Source organism: Rhagoletis zephyria, unplaced genomic scaffold (genome assembly GCF_001687245.7).
Source record: "Rhagoletis zephyria isolate East Lansing unplaced genomic scaffold, Rhagoletis_zephyria_1.1 Rzeph_scaffold_05426, whole genome shotgun sequence".
Lineage (NCBI taxonomy): Eukaryota > Metazoa > Arthropoda > Insecta > Diptera > Tephritidae > Rhagoletis > Rhagoletis zephyria.
In genome coordinates, this window is record NW_016162509.1 from 2,083 (window position 1) to 24,878 (window position 22,796).

General features: G+C 41.1%; 2 protein-coding genes across 2 annotated transcripts; both read left to right on the forward strand.

The window, feature by feature from the left end:
- Positions 1-3,487: 3,487 nt before the first annotated feature.
- On the forward strand, positions 3,488-16,021 carry Dab (DAB adaptor protein). The gene is made up of 12 exons (XM_017627724.1): positions 3,488-3,533; positions 6,858-7,216; positions 7,296-7,601; positions 7,664-7,846; positions 7,913-8,423; positions 9,120-12,118; positions 12,257-13,257; positions 13,323-13,405; positions 13,527-13,880; positions 14,062-14,532; positions 14,597-14,732; positions 14,797-16,021. Exons 1-12 carry the CDS (start codon positions 3,488-3,490, stop codon positions 16,019-16,021), a joined length of 7,674 nt encoding a protein of 2,557 aa, XP_017483213.1.
- Positions 16,022-16,024: 3 nt separating this feature from the next.
- LOC108372083 (uncharacterized) lies at positions 16,025-16,601 on the forward strand (the record flags this gene model as incomplete). Its single annotated transcript, XM_017627725.1, has 1 exon — positions 16,025-16,601. A coding segment is annotated over one exon (567 nt), but the record flags the coding sequence as incomplete, so codon positions are not given.
- Between the last annotated feature and the right edge of the window lie 6,195 nt (positions 16,602-22,796).

Consider the following 22,796-nt stretch of genomic DNA (forward strand, 5'->3'; position numbering starts at 1 on the left):
AGTGAAAAGGCCGTTCACACCAAACGATTATTGCTTCCACCTAAAAGTTTCCTATGGAATCTATGCATTCGAGAAACAAAGCAGAATAGTCACTCGCGATGTTGATCCGTTGCTGTCTCGCCAACGACGTGTGAAGTGAGCATAAACAATTGTTCTATGGCGTGCCCACCATTGCTATAGATTTAAACTACAACTACTAATCTATAGTGGCAATGATAGTTTTGGTTTAAATTAATTTGCGTTTGGTTTAATTTAATTTGCGTTTGGGTGAAATTAATTTGCGTGTGGGTGAAATTAATTTGCATTTGGGTTAAATTAATTTGCGTTTGGGTTAAATTAATTTGCGTTTGGTTTAATTTAATTTGCGTTTGGGTTAAATCGATTTGCGTTTGGGTTAAATTGATTTGCGTTTGGGTTAAATTGATTTGCGTTTGGGTTAAATTGATTTGCGTTTGGTTTAAATAAATGTGCAAATGCTATATTTAAAATTTTTGCCCAAAATAAATATCCCAATTCTAAATTTCAAATAGTTCAAAAGAATATAAATTATAGTATTTATATGCTTTCTATTTTTATGTTTACTAGTTTTATTTTAAGATTGGTCCATAAAAACATAATATCGAAAGAAAAAAATGCTGCTATAGGAAGCGCAGAAAAAAATCACAAAAAGGGCTATGTTTTATTTGACGTAGTCAAAAATCCTTCCAACAGATAGATCGGTTATATAGCTTGAGAAATAATATCACGTAAGAAAATATCAAAGTTAATAAATCCTAACTTTTACCGGTTTTATAATACAAATACTCCTGTGTGCAACGTGAAGTGCTTGGTAACTGCGACGAGTATTCTTTTCCATTGATTTACAAAGCCAGAATGCAGGGCCACCCTTCAAGTTAGTAACGCTACTTCAGAAATAAGTTTTTCAACCCTTCGCCAGTTAAAAACATGGCTGCGTAGTACCAGGCTGACAAGAAAATTTTTGGGTATGAAATTTTATAGCTCATTCAATCTCAGTAAAAAAATTGAACGCTTGAAGTACCTAAAAATTCGAGTAGATTTTTGTTAATATTTTTGGTTAGAGACGTTTTGCATTTTCATCCACACAAAATACTTATGCTCTAAAAAACTCGTATTTTTATATCGAAGAAAATGCAAAACTTCGAACTTGCACTTTATTATACTGAAATTAAATTGGCTATAAAAAAGCGTGCCCAAAACTTTTCTAAAAAATCTGATTAAAAAATTTAAAACTATGTTAGCAAATTTTTTGAAACTGGCAAAATTACTCGATTTGTTTATGAGTTACGAATGAGCCGTAAACTATGATGATGTGAAAATACTTTATAAAATACTTTTTCTGTTAAAAATTTTCAAATCGCTAGTTGATCCAAGTCGCCCCCACCCCAACCGAAATTCAGTATCCGCCACTGATGTACATACGTACATATATACATATTTGCGGTACTTTGGTAAAAAACTTATCTCGGGTTAGTCCATTGTCTCTTTTAAGCAATATTTTATTGGATTCCAAACAATATTTAACCGCCACAGTTTAAGACTAAAATTTTAGGGAGGAAACTTGTCTATTTTTTAATCCAAAGCCCAACTTCCTAAAGTAACTCAAGTTGTTTTATCAAAATGCCATTGATATGGATACCCTGGTTGTTGTTGTTGTTGTAGCAGCATACAAATTCCCCAAAGACTTTTTGGGGAGTGTTGCTGGAGTGACAGTCCTTGGCCAGATATAAATCTGGGTCGTTCCGGTTACGTAGACCCGACTGTCGTGGGAACGATGGATACCCTGGTCGCACATATTAGTTGCGTTCCACATGCTTCACGATTTGCAGGTTTTTACAGGAAGTCGTTCCAGGTGACCACATTCCTTAATGGAGAAAACAGCTGTTCCTGCAAATCGTGAATATCGTGAAGCATCTGGAACGCAACTATTTTTTGATAGATCATTTGGAAATGTGCTGCAAATCGTACGATTTGAAATAGGTGTGATTTCCAAAACCTACATTGGAGATTTCTTAACAAAAAAGCAAAATATGTCACTGAATCGATGGATATGACGTAAAGGATAGCGACAGGATATGTTCTGATTTCGCCAGAACGCCACCTGCTCCCCATAAAAGAGCACAACTCGATGCTCTGCAAGGAATTCCTAGTAGGGAGCCACAGACGTGGACACCCGAACAGACACTTGCTTGCAGAGGAGCCCTCGCCAAGGCATGTCAGAAGGCGTCTTTACGAACTGACAGGCCCTGAGCGGTATTCATATCTGAGCAGATTAAACGCAGATGTGCCGGCATGCGGAGAGACACCCCTCGACTCGAAACATCTCTTCGTATGCCCGGAAGACCCGACACAGCTAGCGCATTTGTCCCAGTGGACCGACCCCATTAAGGCTTCACGCTTCTTGGGACTTCCGTTAGTTGAGCTTGACGACGACGACAAATATATCAACCTATCTGTAGCCCGTTTCTGTGATCTTCTACCAATTGTTTCTTTACTGGTAGAGAATATACGTCATTCTGCGTCATTCTCTACCACTCACTATATAGGTGGTTCATATCTCAATTCGCTTTGGAAGAGAATTGTTATACCCTGTTATATGCGGGGCGAGTCGTAACAAATCGCGGCGAATTCGTAAAGATTTATTCAAGACGAATTTATACAAGGTGGTGTTGATGGCCAATTTAGATCTTCGCCGCGGTACTTTTTAATGCCAAAATAGTGTGTTTGTTGTAATATGAATTCGCCTTGTTTACAACAAACACCTCATTTTGACATTAATATGTACCGCGGTCGAAAATCTAAATTCGCCATCAACACCACCTTGTAAAAATTCGCCTTGGATCTATTGATTTTAGATGCTTCCGTTTTACATTCACATTTCAAGTGCATTATAATCGTTCGAATTCATTGCCCATACAATAGATAATTAAGTGACAGCTCACTCCGTTCGTTACTTCCATTATAATACAGGCATTTCGGAAACGACCTACTGCTCTACAAGAATTGGGTGGTGGAAACTAACACATTCTCATTTATCTTACTAACACATTTGCAAACTTTGCGTTGGTTAAAAAGACCATTAAATAAGGTCATATGTTGAAAGAAGATACAAAATCACATGTATACATTTGTTTTCATCATTTTTAGCACATTGGCCTTACAGGCTAACCTAATATTCACGCACGCCGCCAATTTATTGTCAAAAATTTCTCATGCACATGCAACTTGTATGAGATCAACCGAAATTGAACGGCGTGCGTATGAAGCTAACTCAATTTCCAATTTTTGTTCTGCGTGACATTTTGATTTGACGTTTCGCTCAATGAAATCAAATACAAACGCATGCAAGTCAATTTCCGGTGACGCAAAAAAAACAAATTCGACGGCATGCGTACCAAAACGCAAGCCGCGAATATTAGGTTAGCCTGTTAAAACGTGATGAGTATGCTTCAAGGCGAATTTATACAAGATGGTGTTAGTGGCGAATTTAGAGTACACAACAACAACAACCACATGTATTTTGTATTCGGGCGTTATGTCAAATCTCAATTCGCCCAAAAGTTTACATGTATTTTTTTTTTGCTTTGATGGGTGTGCTGTCAAATTAGTAAAAGCAAAAACAAAATACATGTAAGGCGGAGAAATCAGCTGGTCTTACAACACCCCCTATAAACATTTAGGCGAACGTTCGAAAATTACCTTCGATATCCAATAAGCATATCGAACTGAGAACAAACTCATAACCAACCTTAGTTTCCCAACGTTTATAGTGCATTGGAAATACATTCGAGATGGGTTCGAAAAAAAAAACTGAAAATTAAGTAACAAGAGAGGAGTGAAAACCACTCATTTTCGAAGACAAATAAAAGAAAATCACTCTCTCAATAAAATTTAAATTCGATAATGGGCTGGATTTCGAATTCATAATGAAGGAAAAATACATTGGATACCGAAGGTTCCGTTTTGCTGTGAGAATGGCCTAGTTCTCGAATCGAACACTAATCTATTCCACATTAGTTATCGAAGGTGGGACTCGAAAAATATATTGGTTTTCCAATCATTTTCATATTGTTAACCAAGCCCAATATTTATTGGGCACGTTGTATAAATTCGCCTTGGAGTGTTTGATGGACATTTCCATCACCATTGAGTTACACATGATTAATCAAATGACTATCACTGGGCACGTTCAGAAGGCGCAACAGCTCAGTAACTGTTGCGATTGCACCTTCTGAACGCGTTGTTCTGTACTTCTGATCAACTGAAAAGTTGCGTGTGAGATGATCGTAATATTTTTCTGATCATTTGAGACAACATGTTGGTATGTTACTTTGAGAGTGGATCAAGCCGTTCAGAAGACTCATAACGATCACTGATTTTTTTAGCAACGGTTGCACTCAACTGCTGCGCCTTCTGAACCTACCCACTATTCTTGTAGGGTGGGCTTGGTTGTTGTAGCCGCTACAACAACAACAACGTAAAGTATGTTTCTCGCCGTTTCCATCAGAAATATTTATTAATTTCCTTACATACATATATACACTAGGTGACAAATGAAATTGTACACCTTGTTCTAATATAATATTCACAATTACTGTTATAAACAATTTTTTGCCTTATATATTAATGAAAATATAGTTCATTCTATAATAATATAAATGTAATTCCTAACTTCACACTTTCTATAAAGTTCACAAAAATTCAAAAATATAGCATCCAATTCAGAATTTTTAGAAAATTTTCGAGTATGCAGTTTAGCCCAATCAATTTTAATCTAATGAAGTGCAAATTTCTTGCAAACATGAGTCGTTCAAGCACAGAATTTTAGTTTACTTTCGGTTAACAATGTAAAACATTTTAGTTTTCTACCATTATTCTTCCTTACGTCTTCACTTGGTGAAATTTCAGTTGCAATTGAGGCGATTTTACCATCCACATCGCAAGCGGTTTGATCAAACATCAACATGGCGGCCAGAAAATCAAAAAAATTTGATTTTTGCTCAAATTTCCCTCAAGCGGTTTGTCAAACCTTCAAACACCCCATAGACAGCACAAATGGCTTGAAGCAAAGGGAAATTTCGCTTGGTTTGTCAAACCGCTTGTGTGGTGTATTTCGCTCTTAACGTCGTGAAAGGTATTGAATTGAAACGCTCAATTGCTTGAAATTAAATAATTAATAAATTTATAAATTACTTTGTAAATTAAATAGATTGTATATTTTTTTTTAATTTGAGTGCATCAAAAATAACTTTTTATAATAATAAAATAAACTTATTAATTTATGCGTCTGAATTATATAACTTATATACATACCCTTGCATCCCTTAGAATTTATTTTTTATATGGCAAAATTAAAATCGGATTGTGTTTGTCCCTTTTAAAGTGCAAAGAAGTGAAATTGGCTTTAATAATACATTTATAATACTACAAAACAAACAAAATAAAAGATATTCGCTTAAATTGACAACTCATTCTTATAAAAGTTCAACTGAGATCAAATACGGAGGGAAATTATTAACTTTTTACCATTTTATAAGAAAGCGAATATAGTACTGCTCAAAATAGTAGCACCACAACATTTTTTAGCAGTTTTGACTACTTTATTATTTATTTAGTGTCTACTAATTTTTTATAAAAGTTGTACAAAACATAAAAAATTTAATATAATTAAAAATTGAAACTTTTTAATTCGAATTTCTAAAAAAATTTTGTGTAAGCATTTTTATAGCTTATTAAATTTTACTATAACTCAGTGTAAGCTTATAGTTGCTAAAAATCCCAATGACTTAATTTTTTTTTGCCGACTGTATTGTGATTTTTCTTGCATAAAAAAATAATGTAATGTGTAATTGTGAAGTCTTGCTAAAACCGACATCGATAGTTTTCAAAAAGTATCGATAGTGGTGACAGTTTTCACTTATCGATAGTATCCCAGCTCTACCAACGCCACCGCCTTGCTTGCGCGCAAACGGCAGGGAATGTTCTAGTTAAAAAAAAGAACATTCTAGTTGTGGTTCTATTACGTTAAATTTCTGCAAAATTTTTCATCAAATTAAAAAAAAAATTTAGTNGTATCCCAGCTCTACCAACGCCACCGCCTTGCTTGCGCGCAAACGGCAGGAATGTTCTAGTTAAAAAAAAGAACGTTCTAGTTGTGGTTCTATTACGTTAAATTTCTGTAAAATTTTTTATCAAATTAAAAAAAAAATTTAGANTTCTTATAAAAGTTCAACTGAGATCAAATACGGAGGGAAATTATTAACTTTTTACCATTTTATAAGAAAGCGAATATAGTACTGCTCAAAATAGTAGCACCACAACATTTTTTAGCAGTTTTGACTACTTTATTATTTATTTAGTGTCTACTAATTTTTTATAAAAGTTGTACAAAACATAAAAAATTTAATATAATTAAAAATTGAAACTTTTTAATTCGAATTTCTAAAAAAATTTTGTGTAAGCATTTTTATAGCTTATTAAATTTTACTATAACTCAGTGTAAGCTTATAGTTGCTAAAAATCCCAATGACTTAATTTTTTTTTGCCGACTGTATTGTGATTTTTCTTGCATAAAAAAATAATGTAATGTGTAATTGTGAAGTCTTGCTAAAACCGACATCGATAGTTTTCAAAAAGTATCGATAGTGGTGACAGTTTTCACTTATCGATAGTATCCCAGCTCTACCAACGCCACCGCCTTGCTTGCGCGCAAACGGCAGGGAATGTTCTAGTTAAAAAAAAGAACATTCTAGTTGTGGTTCTATTACGTTAAATTTCTGCAAAATTTTTCATCAAATTAAAAAAAAAATTTAGTGAAACAAATTTCTTTCTTCACACAGATCGCAATGATCCAGGCCGCTTCTTTGGTGATGGCGTGCAATTTAAGGCTAAACTTATTGGTATACTCGAAGTGGGCGAGGCACGTGGTGATCGTATGTGCCAAGAGGCGTTGCAGGATCTTAAAATGGCCATACGTGCCGCGGGCGAACACAAGCAACGAATAACCATACATGTAACGATCGATGGACTACGGCTGCGTGATGAAAAAACTGGGGACTCACTCTATCACCATCCCGTGCACAAAATATCGTTCATCGCGCAGGATATGACGGATTCACGTGCGTTTGGCTATATATTCGGTTCGCCAGATAGCGGCCATCGCTTCTTCGGTATAAAGACTGACAAAGCAGCCAGCCAGGTAAGATATTAGTTACGGGCGCAGTAAAAGTAGAAGAGGTGTGTTTTTGATTTTTTGTTGCACATTTGTCTTGTTCTAGGTGGTGTTAGCTATGCGCGACCTCTTCCAGGTTGTTTTCGAGCTGAAGAAGAAGGAAATAGAATTGGCACGCCAGCAAATTCAATCAAAATCCATTCACGAACATCAGCTCGCCTCCCTATCATCGCTTAAGTCCGCCGCTGGCGGCATTGGTGCTGGATTGAGCAGCCACAATGATCTCAGTAGCACCGGTGGAGGCTGCGGTGGCAGCACGTTGTCGATGCTTAGTGGAATTGGTGGGCAAAGTCGTGCGACAACCTCGAATCGTTTGGGTGTTAATATGGACAGCAAAGGAGCAGCCAAAGAGGTTTGTTTTTTCGATTTTCTACAATGTGGTATACTTAAATAATTGGCGTAAACTGTTTGCAGATGTCTCCTGAGTCAGTTGCAGATTTAGTTGATTTGGAGCAGGAGTTAAGTTCCTTACAACGCGGTATAACACAAATGGAGCGCATTACGCCTAATGAGCCGGCGCAACCGTCACTCTGTGGCGTCGCTGGAAAAGCGACTAATGATGATGATCCATTTGGCGACTCATTTACCAACTTTCCTGTAAAGCTTTTTTTTTATCTTATAACGTCCGCCCCAAACAAATAAAGTTGTAACTTTCACTTGCAGACTTACAACCTTTTGCCGCCACCCGAATCTGGTCGATCACGCCACAAGCCAATTAAATCGACTGATTCAACACTCAATCAACCGGCAACAACATCTAGTGTAGCCCAAAATGTTACACTATCTTCTTTACTTTCACCTGCAGCAGTATTGAGCAGTTCAGCGGGTACTTTGCACCATGACGACGATGACAATTGGCTGCATGAACTTGACCAGCAAAATGATGTTTTTGACACTTCAAAAGCTGGCTCAATTGGCATGGGTGTTAGCTTGGCAATGGCACCGCTAGCGCCCAGCGAATCTACGTCCACACCAACGCAACAATTAAGCGAGAATTCAACACTGGTAGATGTGGAATTAGCCGCAGCAGCTGCAATCCAAGCTAATGCCCAACTGTCTAGTGGAAGCGTAGCAACAACAATGCCAACTGCTATGGGAACGACATCATCTTCACCAATACCAATATTGGGCGATGGACCTTCGCAGCCGACAGCTGGCGGTGCAGTTAAGTCAGGTAGATTGGAAAATACTATGAAAACTACTGCATTTTTGAAGGCATATTTCAACAAAGTTTCTTTTTTATTTTATCAATTAACTCCGGTACGTTTTTATATAAGTTTTTTTCTTTGCATAAGAAAATTCTGTTGTACATTGTGTTCTGTAAATGTTTTAACAATTGTGCGGATTTCTGACAAAGTCGCTTGAAAGTTTTGTTGTTTGAATCGAGTACTTTTTCCGAACACATGCATGAGGAGCTTAAAGCACGGTTTTGTTCAAGAGTTTAATTTCAAACTGTCTTTGTTTTCGGTAGCGTGTAATATTTTTATGAGACAATTTGGACACCAGAGCTCTACCAGGTTAATACTCATGTTGTTACAGGATACAAATTTCCCAAATACATTGAGAGGATTTCTGTCGAAATGACAGTTTTTACAAAAATTAATTTGTGTTGCCCCGCTATCGTGCAATTTGACTTGCAAAGGCTTTTCAAGTTTTGCCAGAGATCCGTATTTACTAAATCACAAGCTTTAGTTAAGTTATATTTTGTATGTGTACGCTAATTTGGTAACATTTATTTCATACGCATAATTTTATGTATTTGTGTTGAGTTTGCCCCGCCTTTTCTCCTTACTTCATTTCAATAATCATCTCCGCTTGCACTCGGCTACGGGGAAATTTCACTGATTCATAAATTTTTCCCATGTGTTAGATGCTTTTACAGATTTGGATCCATTAGGTACGGGTCGCACGCGTCCCTACGTCGATAAGAAATACTTCTTCCAGGACCTTAAGAATCCACCCAAGAAAGTGCTCAACGACTTGTCTTCAGGTGGCAATGGCATTGTCGATATAACCGCTACGGGTGTGCACTATACCGCCGCCTCTGCGGTAGTCGATGAATTTCTCAGCAAAGATGGTCTATTCGAGGACAATCTAACGAATATGGATGGTCAAAGTGAAGGCGCTCAGCAAATGCAACAGCTGCAGCAGCAGCAGCAGCAGCAGCAGCATACATTGCCACCACCACCACCATTACTTAACATTACTAACACAACTCATACATCAGGTATAGCTGGCTTGCAAACAGCCCTAAACACTTCTAAAATAATGTCAAATACCACGATGTCTGCGACAACAGCAGCCACTGCATCAACGACTACAACAACTTTACTAATCGGTGTGCTTGCACCACCATGCACAGCTAGCATTTGCACCTGCACCATAAGCAGTACCAAATACACGAGCACCGCTTCTAATGTTGTTGTGTCTAGATTAACAAATACTAACCACCATATAGCGTCTAGTAACAGTTTACTAACAACCTCCACCTACTCTACTAATTCCACACCAGCTTCTACTTTAAGAATGCACCATTACCAGCCGACCTTATCGTCGTCGGCAACATCTTCGTGCCATACAACAGCTATACCTACTAATCTACATTTAAATCATTGCACTTTAGACTCCACGACAACGACGATTGCCGCAGCCGCTGTTGGTGATGTCGTGATGATGCCACGTGACACTGACCCATTTTCCCCGACGCGCAAGATGAGTGACCCCTTCCAAGAGGGCAATGACGTTTTTGCCAAATTGGATCCCTTCGAGTTTGAGTTCAACAACGCTGAGGTCAATCAAGGTAGCTCACCATCCGCCAGCGTTGAAGCGCGACGTTCAGCGGATGTTTTCAATGGGCCGCTACAAGTCAATTTACCGCCAGAGAGCAGAATTTCTCCAACGCCCGCACAACCGCTCAATACTGCGGCCCAGTGGCGTGCGGATGTTGCGCGCTTGGAAAGACAAATGAATGAACCTGTAGCCGCAATGGGCAACGGCAGCGTCATAACAGCTGGAGGCGTAAGCAGCACTGTGCGTTCGCGTCCAACGCCTTCAGGCCAGTTGTCGGCTATGGCGCAGCCCTCGTCAGTCTTCAAGCAGCAAACAGCTGATGTTATTTCCAGCATCAGCAATAAAAAGATGCCGCACTTGTTTGGCCAGACGCGCTTCTCCAAGCGCGATTCGAATAGCATCAATATGTGTCGGCTGCAGGAGAGCGACTCACTGAGCGAAAATGAGGCCGCGCCGGAACCACCGCCGCGTCCAGATTCGGCGCTGCATGCAGAACCGCCGCCATTGCCGCCCAAGAAACAATTTAACGATATTATCATTCGTCCGCGCGTGACCTCAGGCAATGCAGTACCACCCAGCGCGCCAACGGCTAGTTTGAGCAGCCGGTATGAGTTCGTCAACACCTCCGCAGCGAAGACTTTGCGCGCCGCTGGCTCCGAAGTTCCACCGATACCGTTGCCATCACGTCGCGTCGGTCGCTCAGATGGCACCTATCCTGGACCAGGACGACCACGAAAACCTGGCCACACTGAGGATGATTACTTGGCGCCCATAAGTAGCGTTGGCAATATTGGTAGCTCAGCGCCGACCGATGTGCCACCGCTGTTGCCACCGCCAACGCAGACTTCGACGCGTTCGCGCGCGCAACGCCAGCATTCGCTATCGAAGCCACAAGATATCTACGAAAACAAGTTGGAGATTTTGCAACAACAACAGCAGAAACAACAGCAAGCGCTTGCTGAAAGTGCTTGCGCGCCAACGGCGGCTGCATCGTTGATACCTGATATCACATTGAGCCAGTTAATGACGTTGAGTCTTGACGATTTGGCCGCGAAATTGAGTGTACCCGTTAGCAAATTGAGCACCATGACGTTGGTGGAGCTAACTTCGTATCTCTCAGAGTTTATTGAAAAATCAAAGCCACAGCGCGCAACCGCGGCAGCAGTTAGAGGTGCAATTGGTGGCGATCAAGCGCTCGCTACTCATATGAGTCCGCTGCCTGCACGTCGCCTTGAAATGCAAACTGTCGGTGCTGAGCCAATGCCAAGCTTGGCGCAAGCCCATGTTTTTAAGGTAAATTTCGACCAGCAGGCAACCTTTGTGGCCAAGTTTGACGATACGTTCGGCGAGGATCTGCCGGCCCGCAGAGCAGATGGCCAAAGTCAAGATGCATTTGCCGATTTCGAGCAGTTCAACGAACCGCCAGTCGCGCCCCCGCCAATACTGAGCGAAGCCAGTCGTAGTGCAGCGCTTGTGCCCTCTGCCGATCGCTACGCCGTTTTCCGCGAAATCATTGACAAGGAGCTGCAGGAGCAGCAGGAAAATGCAGACCTCATTGGCGAGGTGATTACCGAAAATGAAGACGGCAGCGGAGGTTTGTCACTAACGGCGGGTGCTACTGACTCCACTATCGCGGTAAGTGCAGTTGATGAGATGGGCGCGCACTTCGAAGCTAACTTCGACGATGATGACTTCTTCACGACGAGCGCTACAGTTTGCGGCCAGGTACAGCCCCCGAAGATTGATACGAAAATAACAGAAGTGGTGGCGCAGTCAAAAGACCGCTATGCCGCGCTACGCGATATAATACTCGTAGAGAACCTCTTCGACAATAAGCCGCCCGCGGCATTGCAGGCTTCACAAGAGTTCCCTGACTTTAGCGACGAATTGAACGAAGATCAAGATCAAGACCTTAAGCACATAATGGACGGACGCGTCAGCAGTAGCGGGCCAGATCGTTTAGGTTTGGTTGACAGCCGCGGCTTCCCAGCGGAGCCTTCCTCATCTGCATTAACTGTGGAGGACGACGAAGAAGATGACGATGGCGGCGGCGAAAGCAGTTTGGATAGTAACGACAAGGACGCTGATGTCACCGGTGATGCGCAGGACGAATACGAAAAGCTATCTACATCCACGCAGCAGCTAGATGGCGAGAAGTCTGACAAACCCGATATGATTGACAGCCTTCCCGAGCGGNGTTTGGATAGTAACGACAAGGACGCTGATGTCACCGGTGATGCGCAGGACAAATACGAAAAGCTATCTACATCCACGCAGCAGCTAGATGGCGAGAAGTCTGACAAACCCGATATGATTGACAGCCTTCCCGAGCGCTCCGCCTCCCAACCTTCACCGAATTTATTGAATGCCAAACAGGATAATAAGTTCCTCACTGTGGCTGGCAGCAGTGGACTCTCCTCTTCCAAGGACGATCTAGAAATCGATGAGCTTATGCAACGAGCCATATCCAATTTGTCGCTGGATTCACGTGAACGCACCTCACCCGCGAATTCAGCGACCAATATGCCTACAGTCATTGTTACATCAGGAAACTCAACAGCGTTGCCGCGTCCAAATGTCACACTATCGACGCAGGCGCAATTTAACGACGTAAGCACATCGCCCATACCACTCCAGAAGTCGCCAACACCCGGTGCTGCCGTACAAAAATCACCGCTTGTCAAGTCTCCACAACCTTCGCCAGTTCTGTCGCAACTGTCGGCTGTTTCGAACCTAATTGACACGGCCACCAAACAAATTGGCATCGGTGGCAATGTGCAAAAGGAAACGGAAGTTAAACACTCCAAAGAGTTTTGGGCCACTTTCGATTCCCCCAAGCCAAGCATCGAGAAGATAGATAAACGCGCGAGAGGAGTAACTAAGCCAGCGGTCAAGACTGCATCACTACACTTGCCACCGCCACCACCGTCGAACACGTCACAGAACGATACTGCGGAATCGCCATGCTCATCAGATCCACGTGATGACGGTTGGAGCAAAAGCGGCAATGTCGGACGCCGCTGGACGAAGAAAGATCGCCATCAGACGTCGTCGTCTTCACGTGATTTGAGTCCATGGGACGACGAGTTGTCCGACTTTCAGAAGCAAAAACGTATACCAGGTGTGGGACCCATAGCACCACCACCTGGAATGGTAGATCGACATGGTTACTATATGCGACACACGCGACGCATGAACTCCTGCGACGAGGACTACGAGTAAGTAACCGGAGAAGTTATATAGTAAGTGAAATTTACTAGAATATGCTTATTTATCTCGACAGCTACGACGATGAATTTAACGCACGCCGTGACCATCGCAAATTGAAACCTGGACTTTCGCGTAGCCGAGATAATTTCGATTTAGGTGAGTATCATGAGGGAGTNTGAAACCTGGACTTTCGCGTAGCCGAGATAATTTCGATTTAGGTGAGTATATAAATCATTGTTTGATTAGACTTCACTGCTCAAATGCACGCTGCTTACAGAATCTCCCCAATGGTATCACCATGCACCGCATCACACCTGGTCGCCGCAGGAGATCGAACAAGCTGGCTTGCGTGCTCGCGCTTTTGAACGCAGCGCCTACGAGCGCAGCACTTACGGTCCACCCGTGTACGATAAACGTGGCATTGCACTGCCGCCTAATGCATCATCAAGCTATGATCGCCGCAGCGCTTATGACAAGCGCAGCAAATACTATCGCGACTATGCGCGGCCAAATTATGATTTCGACGCATACGGTGACCCATCGCTTGATCGTTACCGCGATGGCGGAAGCTTTGAAAAGGCGAAACCTGGTAGACGCGCAGACTATGAAAATATCTACGATGAAGGACGCTNGCGAAACCTGGTAGACGCGCAGACTATGAAAATATCTACGATGAAGGACGTTCACCCATGGGTGGAATTATCAGTGGCGGCGCTGGAGGTGTTTTTAAGACGCGCGCCGGCGAATATTTATACGAACGCGAGCGTAAATCATTCGACCGGGAGAGCGTAGAATCATTTGAGAGCGCTGNTCACCCATGGGTGGAATTATCAGTGGCGGCGCTGGAGGTGTTTTTAAGTCGCGCGCCGGCGAATATTTATACGAACGCGAGCGTAAATCATTCGACCGGGAGAGCGTAGAATCATTTGAGAGCGCTACACGACGTCGACGTAGCTTCGGTAGCGGTGATGTTTACGGAAGTATTGAGAGTCACGAAGAATTCCGTGAACGCTATGGGCCGGAAAAGACGCGCTCGCTGCGGAAGGGCATCAAGCTGCGCGCTACCGGCGACATTGACTATGAACAAGATTCGGAAAACGATTTCCATCAACGCGCGCGTATGAGTAGCGGTGCAAATATTGTTGGTGGTGTGGCAGATACACGCAGCTTGCAGCGCCCCAATCAACTGGCGTCGGCAGGTGGCGGGGGAAGCGCCATGAGCATGGGCAGTGGGCCGCCGCGTGCGCGCAAGAGTAGCGGTTCCAGTCCGTGGGATGGTGAAGGTAAGGCTTACAACAGTCTTTCAATTGTGATAAAGATGTTTAATAACACTTGAATTTCCCACAGAACCTCCCTTGCCTGGCCAGAAATCGTGGAAGCGCCCATCAAGTGCTGCCGATTCTGAACGACGACTGGCCGAAAGTAGACGGGCAGTCGCGCTCGGTCAGACTCCGTCGGGCTCAGATGGGGAAAAGGATCGCAGGTTAGTGTTGAGAGAAAACATTTTCTTAAATGAGTTGAGTTTCCTAAAGTCCTTTGCACTTCAGGTTCCGCAAGAAGCAGCGCTCGCGGGGCAAAGACATTCCATACAGTAGTGCTGGCGCGCCAACCACCACTGGCAGCCGCTACAGCAGCACAGTTTCGACAGTACCTCATCCACGCGACAATTACGATTACATAACATACGACGACGATGATGTTGACGATGAGGAAGACTATGTTGATGAAGAGTACGACGAGCCGCCCACGGATGAGGACAAATTTGAGCGCTTGAATAGGCGTCGTCACGAAATGCATCAACGCATGCTGGAGACTGAACGCAGGCAACATTCTATGGGCAAAGTGCCAATCAGTTCCCTCAAATGTAGTGCGCCAACGAGCGCTGCGAAGAAATATCCAACACGAAGCGGCGACTATGACTTTGATGATTACGAGCAAACGCCCACACCACGTTCCAATGCCAGCGCCAGCTTGGCAAGTGCCGGCAGCTCGTATCTGGCAACAACCAGTGGTGGGGGTGGTGTTGTTGGCGGTGGCAGCACCGGGAGTGCTACGAAATTCAGTTTCGATGGTGGTTTTGAATCGGACTTTAATCAGAGTTCACCACCACCGGCCCCCGCTGGCACGGCGTCCAGTTGCAATTCAACGCCGGCCGCCACTACTGCGAGCGCTTGCGTGACACCAGCGACCAAATCGTCCTTCCGCTTTTCAAATGATTTCTCGGAACGTGAAAAAATGCACAGCTTCGCACAAAACTCCACGAGTGTTAGCAGTTCGCAACAATTTGATCTGGATGCCACGCAATCGCCAGCTTCACAAATGATGCCACCCATTATAACACAGAAATTGCGCTTCGATGACAATGTGAAGGTGTCACAATTCGACGATGCTGCTTTCGAGGATGATTTCTCAAATGCACAGTTCGACTTTGAAAAGGATGATCAGTGGAATGCGGACTCGTTGCAAAGCACAAGCAATGCAACACTTCTGACAACCGCTGCGAAGAAACACAATTTGAGGAACAGTAAACTGCAGCAGAGGCAAGAACTGATCAAGAAATCCGAATCGATTAACATTTTTGCCAAGAAATCAGAGGATCCCTTCGAGGATGATGAGTTCTTTAAGGCGCCAAGCGAAGTGAAACTAGCGAACAACAATAACAACAACAACAACACCGGACAACCAGCAGCTAAATCGGGTGCAACGGACAACAGCAGCGGATTTCAATGTGACGACGATTTTAATTTTGCCAAATTCGATGAAAATATGTGATTTGATCAACTGTTTGCCCGCAATGCAAAAACTGAGCATACAATTATAGAACTAAAAAAACAGCAAGTAAATTGCAGTAACAGCAAGTTTGGAGAAATTCTAAATAGTGATTGCAACGAGGCTATTAAACAAAATCGTATTAATCTTGAACAAAAGCGTGACGCAGGGGAGGATGAAGAAGATAATTACGCAGAAATTAATGTGCTCGCCGATCATGATTACTATTATATAACTAATTTAAATGATTACTACTATCAGCAGCATCAAGAACTACAAAAACAACAGCAATACACACAAACACAATTAACGCAGTCTTGCAGTTCAGCACCACTTTGTGTCGCCACAGATGGCTGTGTTGTGGGTGGAGGTGGGGGTGAGTATTGTAATGGTATTTTACGTAAAGAAAATGGTAGTTTAACACATAAGCAACAACAATTACAACAACAACAACATGAAAGTCTTAAAGGTACACTGCTAAGGAATAAGAAGAAATGTCGACGTAAAATTGTTTCATTGAATTTTCTTATGAAAAACTTGATTATGTATCGTTTGAAATATGATATCCTTTAGGTGCAGCGTACTTAGGTCGCTATCGACTTAAGTTGGTTCAACCTAGGTTTAAAAGCGTTTGTTTTTAATTTAGTTTTAAGGAAAATATGATTCTACTTATATACGAAAATCCAGAACATAAAATCGATGGCTGAGTGGAAGTCGACCTACCTCGGAAGCCGTTTCTAAACTCGGGCCTGTTCGAGGCACGGAATAAAAGCGGCATTACTGCCGTACTGATGAAAAATGGCAACATTGTTGCAACTGCCCAACTGATAATACATTGCCAGAAATTCATACAGAACGCGATACTTAAATGATGCGCGCAACACTGCGGTTGTGATTGCAACTCGAACAAGCCCCTCCCTATCTCAACAAAATTTTCAAGAACACCCTATTTGATTGAATAAAGCCCTAGATGGGTTAATTGTCATTGAAAAGAAAATGTATGCACTATTGCAACGGCATATAACTTACCATATTTTTATTACAAATGGTGATTTTATTACCTTAATAGACGGTTTCGCCTGCAATTTAAACGAAAAATGAGTTTATATTTTCTGTAAATTTCCATAAAAGTTGCCTGCGTGAAATTGCCTACATATACGTTTAGGGGAAGTAATATATTTTCACAAATTTTTTTTTGGGTTTTAATTTCAAATTAAATTTTTTAAAGCGCCTCATATTTTGCTTTTATATTTTGAACTATTATTAATTATGAACATAATGTGATAGCCGTGTTGTTTAAATTTCTTAAATTTCTTTTTCTGATACTGAGTTTTATGAATTGATGGAAACTTTTAACAAACTTTGTGAAAGTTTCGACTCATAGTATTATTTGAATTAGTCCGGGGTTGATCGGTTGTGCAAGGTTGATACATACTCGTCTAACGCATTATCTGTTACGTTATTATTTTTTGAGCGCTCAATGTGCATTTATGAAACCAAGTCTTTTTGGTACGTCTATTGAAAATTTCAGTAAATAGATTGGGCTTATTTCTAGAGTACTCTAAGACTCTCTCATACCAGTTATCTTTTATTTGATTATTAATTAATCTAAGGGCTTCATCTATCGACAGATTTACTTGCATTACGTTATCGCCACCCATTGCAGCTCTTGCAAGCTGATCAGCTTTTTCATTCCCCAGTATTCCTTTGTGACTTGGCGTCCACACAATTACAACCCTTTCAAAACATGCTTCCTTTATTACCTTGTGTATCTTATAAATGACATGATTGTTGGTGTTCTCCTTTACCAGCAGCTGGCACGCAATTAAGCTATCCGTGAATATCGTAATTTTATTTAGAGAGTTATTCTTTGCAATTTCTAGTGCTCTGTAAACAGCTACCATTTCACCAAAACATGATGATGTTTTACAGTTGAGCTTGAAGGAAAATTCTTTTCTATCAGTGTGACAAAAGATCCCGCAGCCAGTGACACTAGGGCCAACCGACGCATCAGTATAAAAAATAGTGAAATTTGCTTTCTCATAGTCATTCATTATCTCTGCATAAATGGATCTTATACTTTTCAAGGCTAAATTTTCTTTTTTATCAGGTAGTGTCTTGGTGACTACATTAAGATTAGGAGATGAAATATCTTCATTAATAATATCTACACTGTCAAAGACTTGTCTAAACTCCCTGTAAACTAAGCTGTAGGTGGATTTAACATCGGGAAATTTATGTAACGATTCTTTCAGGACTCTGTTAGCTACTATATTGTTTATGAGTTCCTTTGCCGTTAACCATTTGGCTCTATCTTCAGGGGGAAGCTCATTGGCCAAAGCATAAATTAGATTTATGGGAGTGGCAGGTGTTAGCCCCAGGCACCTCCTCAAAAAGCTGTTCTGATACGTTCTGATTTTATTGTTCGTGGTGTTTGAACAGTAAGCCGTTGATGACCTGCAATACTCGATCTTACTCCTAACAACTGCTTTATAATAGTTCAGTGCAACCTGTGGGCGCAGGCCTGCTTTCACTGTAGTTATCGATTTGAACAAGTTGGAGTTCGCTTCAGAAGCCTTTATGACTTCACCATAATGTTCACTTACAGCCAACGACGCACTTATGAATCTTCCCAAAAATTTAATAGATTTAACCTGCTCAATACTTCTGCCCTGACATACTATCTCAAAAGTTGATCGGTTCCCCTTGCACAAATACATAAATTTCGTTTTTTCAGGATTGAATGCTAAGTTGATTTCACCACACAAGCCCGAGAAGATATCCACCTTGCTTTGTAGGTTTTCAACCATTGTGTCCATATTTTTCGAGTAAGATACTATTATAAAATCGTCCGCAAATTGATAGATAGTCGTGTTATTATCTTTTATGGCGTGTAGCCCCTTTGTGTATAAATTAAACAATAGAGGTGATAGACAGCTGCCCTGCGGCAAACCATCCTGTATTTCTACTGTTTCTTTTCCTAGCTGAAGTGTTCTTTTAGACAAGAAGCTGGTAATCCATACCACATACGACTCATGTACACCTGCTTTCAGCATGTCACTTTTAAGTTGGCTGACCTTGACACAATTGCACAGAGTTACTTTATAGCCCTGACTTTTAAGTGTAGCTACTTCATGTAACAACTGGTTAATACACATAATCGCAGATCTTTTACGTCTATATGCAAAGGAATTACCAGGTAAAATGTTGTTATCTTCTAGAAAAATTGAAACTTGATGCAGAGATTGATGCATTTGAGGAAAACGGGGATCAAGGCAATCGGCCGAAAATTTGCAAAATCATTCAGGTCTTTGTTTCTCTTAGGGATCGGAACAACTTTAATAGTTCGCCATCTCTCTGGAATTTGATTCGAGAGGAATGCATTATTCAAAACCGTCCTAATATTATTTAAAGCTTGATCGGACAACGCCCTGAGCATCTGATACGTAATGCGATCCACTCCACCTGCTGAATTTCGGCGTTTGGACTGAATAACTCCCAATAATTCTTCAAAAGAAATAGCCAGTTGATTTGCAGGGCAGACTTCTTGATTAATAGGCAAACATACATTGGACGGTGGAACTTGATTCTTCAAGAGCAATAGAAAGTTCCTGTCATTATCCTGAGACCACATAAAATTTTTTGAATTTGTAAAATCTCCCCTCATTGCTTTCACAAATCTCCACGCTTCCCTAGTTGTCGGTGCCTGATTAAGTTCGTCAATTTTTTTCTCAAAACTTGCTCTTTTTGCTTCTTTCACTCTTTTTCTTCCAATCCTTACGCACGATAAGCACGTGTCAGGGAGTCATTCCACCAGCTTTTTGGAGTTCTTTTCCCACCTAGAACATAAGTAACCGCCTCCATTTCTTCACCGAATTTATTATGAATTTCATCAACATTAGGATCAAAATCTATTTCTTTTAGATTTTTCAAAAGTTTATTCTTCGAACAAAATTTACTAGCATTAATTGATACAGACACCGAGTCAATAAGGATCGATAAGTGATGACTCCCACCAATCCTCACAGGATCAACCCTCCAATCAAACACAAGATTGCAGTTGGTCAACGCTAAATCAAGAACAGATCCGCTCGGAGACCCTATTTCATTTTGAAAGGTGAAAGTTCCATCATTAAGAATTGTAAAGTTCGACTCAGCTATAATTCTTTGCAGATTATAACCCCGACACGACTGCGTGGAATCCCCCCACATTCTTGCTCTGGCATTAAAATCACCCAGCAGTAACACATTTTCCAAATTCTCTAGCTATGAGATCAATTTGTTCATCTCTTCTTTAAAGGGAGTAGTGGCTATGCTTTGAGGAAAGTATACCGCGCACAACGTAAGATTAGGTTTGCAATTTTTTGTTTTAACAATAAGTATGTCAAAATCAGTATGAAATTGAAGTTTTTGAAATTTAAGGTCTTTTTTGAGTATGATGGCAACACCTCCATACCCATCTGTCCTATTTTTTTTTCACCTATATTGTATCCTATAATGTTCCTATGAGTCGTTTCATTTGACGTGAATACCTCACTAAAACATCCTACATCAACATTATTATGATTGATATAAAATTCAATTGTATTTAAATTTGACTTTAAAGATTGGCAATTATATTGGAATATTCTCATAAGTACTTATAAAGGTGGGGTTACAACACCCCTATTGACCAATTCTGCCTCTTCAGAAATTGTGATAAGATCATAATTTTGTTTAATCTTTTGAATTTTTTCAAACACACTCCCCAGGTGCTCACTATTACTAACTTGCTGTAGAATTTGAAAAAGCTCCGAAATGAGTTTTTCCATTTGCGTTACCTTTCCCTTCAAGTACTCAGGCTTTTCAAAGACTGGTTGAATTTGTTCCCTTTCTTTGCCTACTCTCGGGGACACCTTTGGACTTTTACGACCTGGTTGGCCAGCTGGCGGTAGTTTAAGCACATAACTATATTTAGTAAGCCTTTTGTTAACAGTAACATCTCTACTCCTCAGATTAGTGTTTTTTTACCAGAAATCGGTGGAAACACTTCTTCGTCTACTGCAAGCGCCTGGAATCGGTTTTCCCTGTCCGGAAAGTAATTTTGAATAGTCTCTCGCCTGGATATCTTTTTGACGGCTTTGATGTAGTTGATCTCATTCTCTTTTTCCCACTGCTTACACTTATCTTTCTCACCCGATACATGATCAGCACTCCCGCATAAAATGCACTTTTTGATACACGTTTGACTGTCACATTCAGCACCTCCACATTTGATACACCTTTTCTTTGATTTACATGCCAATTGAGTATGGCCGAGTCTGCCACAATTTAGACATTGGCGAAGTGGTGGTATAAAAAAGTCAACCTTCAGCTTGGTGTAATCAAGTACAATGGAATTTGGAATGTCTTTACCAATGAACCCAATCTTAATTGTAGTTGTAGGAGTGAAACCATTTTCACCATCCCTACGCTTAAAACGCCACACCGTATTTATAGGCACAGAGGAGATCGCATTGTTTTTAATTTCAGAATCGCCTATATGAGGTAGGGATGCCCCTAACTACCCCATAAGTTTCTATAGCCGACCTAGGCACAAAGGGACGCAGACCAATGCTCTTGACTTTGTCATTCAAAACAAAATTGTTAGCCGAAGCATATTTAAGAAAAACCACTTTATAAAGTGTTTTACCAACAGCCCGTATTGAGTTAATGTCTTTAATTTTCAGATGTTTGATTCTGCTATGCAGTGTCAAACCATTTCTGATTTTTTCGTTACACATCTCCTTACACATAGATGAATCAACCAAAACAAAATAGGCACCTGCGAAATTGTCTGGATATAATATCATGTCACCCACTGTATTTTTGTTTTGTCCGTTTTCACTTATTTTCTTTGTACTATCGTCTAGTCCGTTTTCATTCATTGCGTTTGTAGTGTTGTCTCGCTCATTTACACTTGCATTTGCAAAACTGTCTTGTCCGTTATCCGACGCCACAAAAGACGCCTCACCAACCGTTGCAGTTCCGTTATATTCAACGCACATAGAAGAGTCGCCATTTTCATCACCAGCAAACCCAACCTCACTGGAAGTACAGTCAACTAAAATTTTGTCCAAATCTTGGCCTTTAAGTGACCTGACAAGCTTTAGTTCCCTATCTCTCTTGAACCTCTTACCTCTCGCAAGGTTGGAGTTCACTAGCGAGTCAAAATCCTCGGCCGCCGACGCCCTCGACATTGATGTCGAAGACGCCATGCCGGCTTTGGGTTTTCTTGCTGCCGTAGGCGACAGCCTACCCAAAAATTTACCGATCTACCACTCACAAAAAGTCAATTTTTCCACAGGTAAAAGGAGCAGAATCACTCACCTGGGTTTATCCTTGTAAAGTGGTGACCTTACTTAAACCTTCAAAATCAAAATTCTCCTGTACGCCACTTTAGGTGTCGAAATCTTCAAAAGTAGCTTAACCTTCCTTAAAAAATCACACTTTGTTTAGCAAATAAATTCACCTGTACAGACAAGCAAAATTAAATAATTATTAAAATAAAACCACTTGATTGAAAAACTTGTAAGTTATGCGCCAAAAGAAAGTACAATTAGGTCACTTGCGCTTAGCACGTCCACTCACACTCGAAGTTGCAAAAGGATTGTCAAACAAATTTAAAAAAATTAAAAATTACAATTCCTTTAATCTGTTCATATAACGTTTTTCTATATAATCAACAGTTTTGCCGGTAAAAATAAATGTATGAAGAAAAAAAATATTTTTTGCCTAAAATATTAAATTTTTTTAAAAC

Coding starts and splice junctions, on each gene's coding strand:
- Dab (XM_017627724.1), top strand. CDS start 3,488: ATGGTGTTAGTGGCGAATTTAGAGTACACAACAACAACAACCACAT. Junction 7,602..7,663: donor GCAAAGGAGCAGCCAAAGAG/GTTTGTTTTTTC, acceptor AACTGTTTGCAG/ATGTCTCCTGAGTCAGTTGC. Junction 13,258..13,322: donor TCCTGCGACGAGGACTACGA/GTAAGTAACCGG, acceptor TTATCTCGACAG/CTACGACGATGAATTTAACG.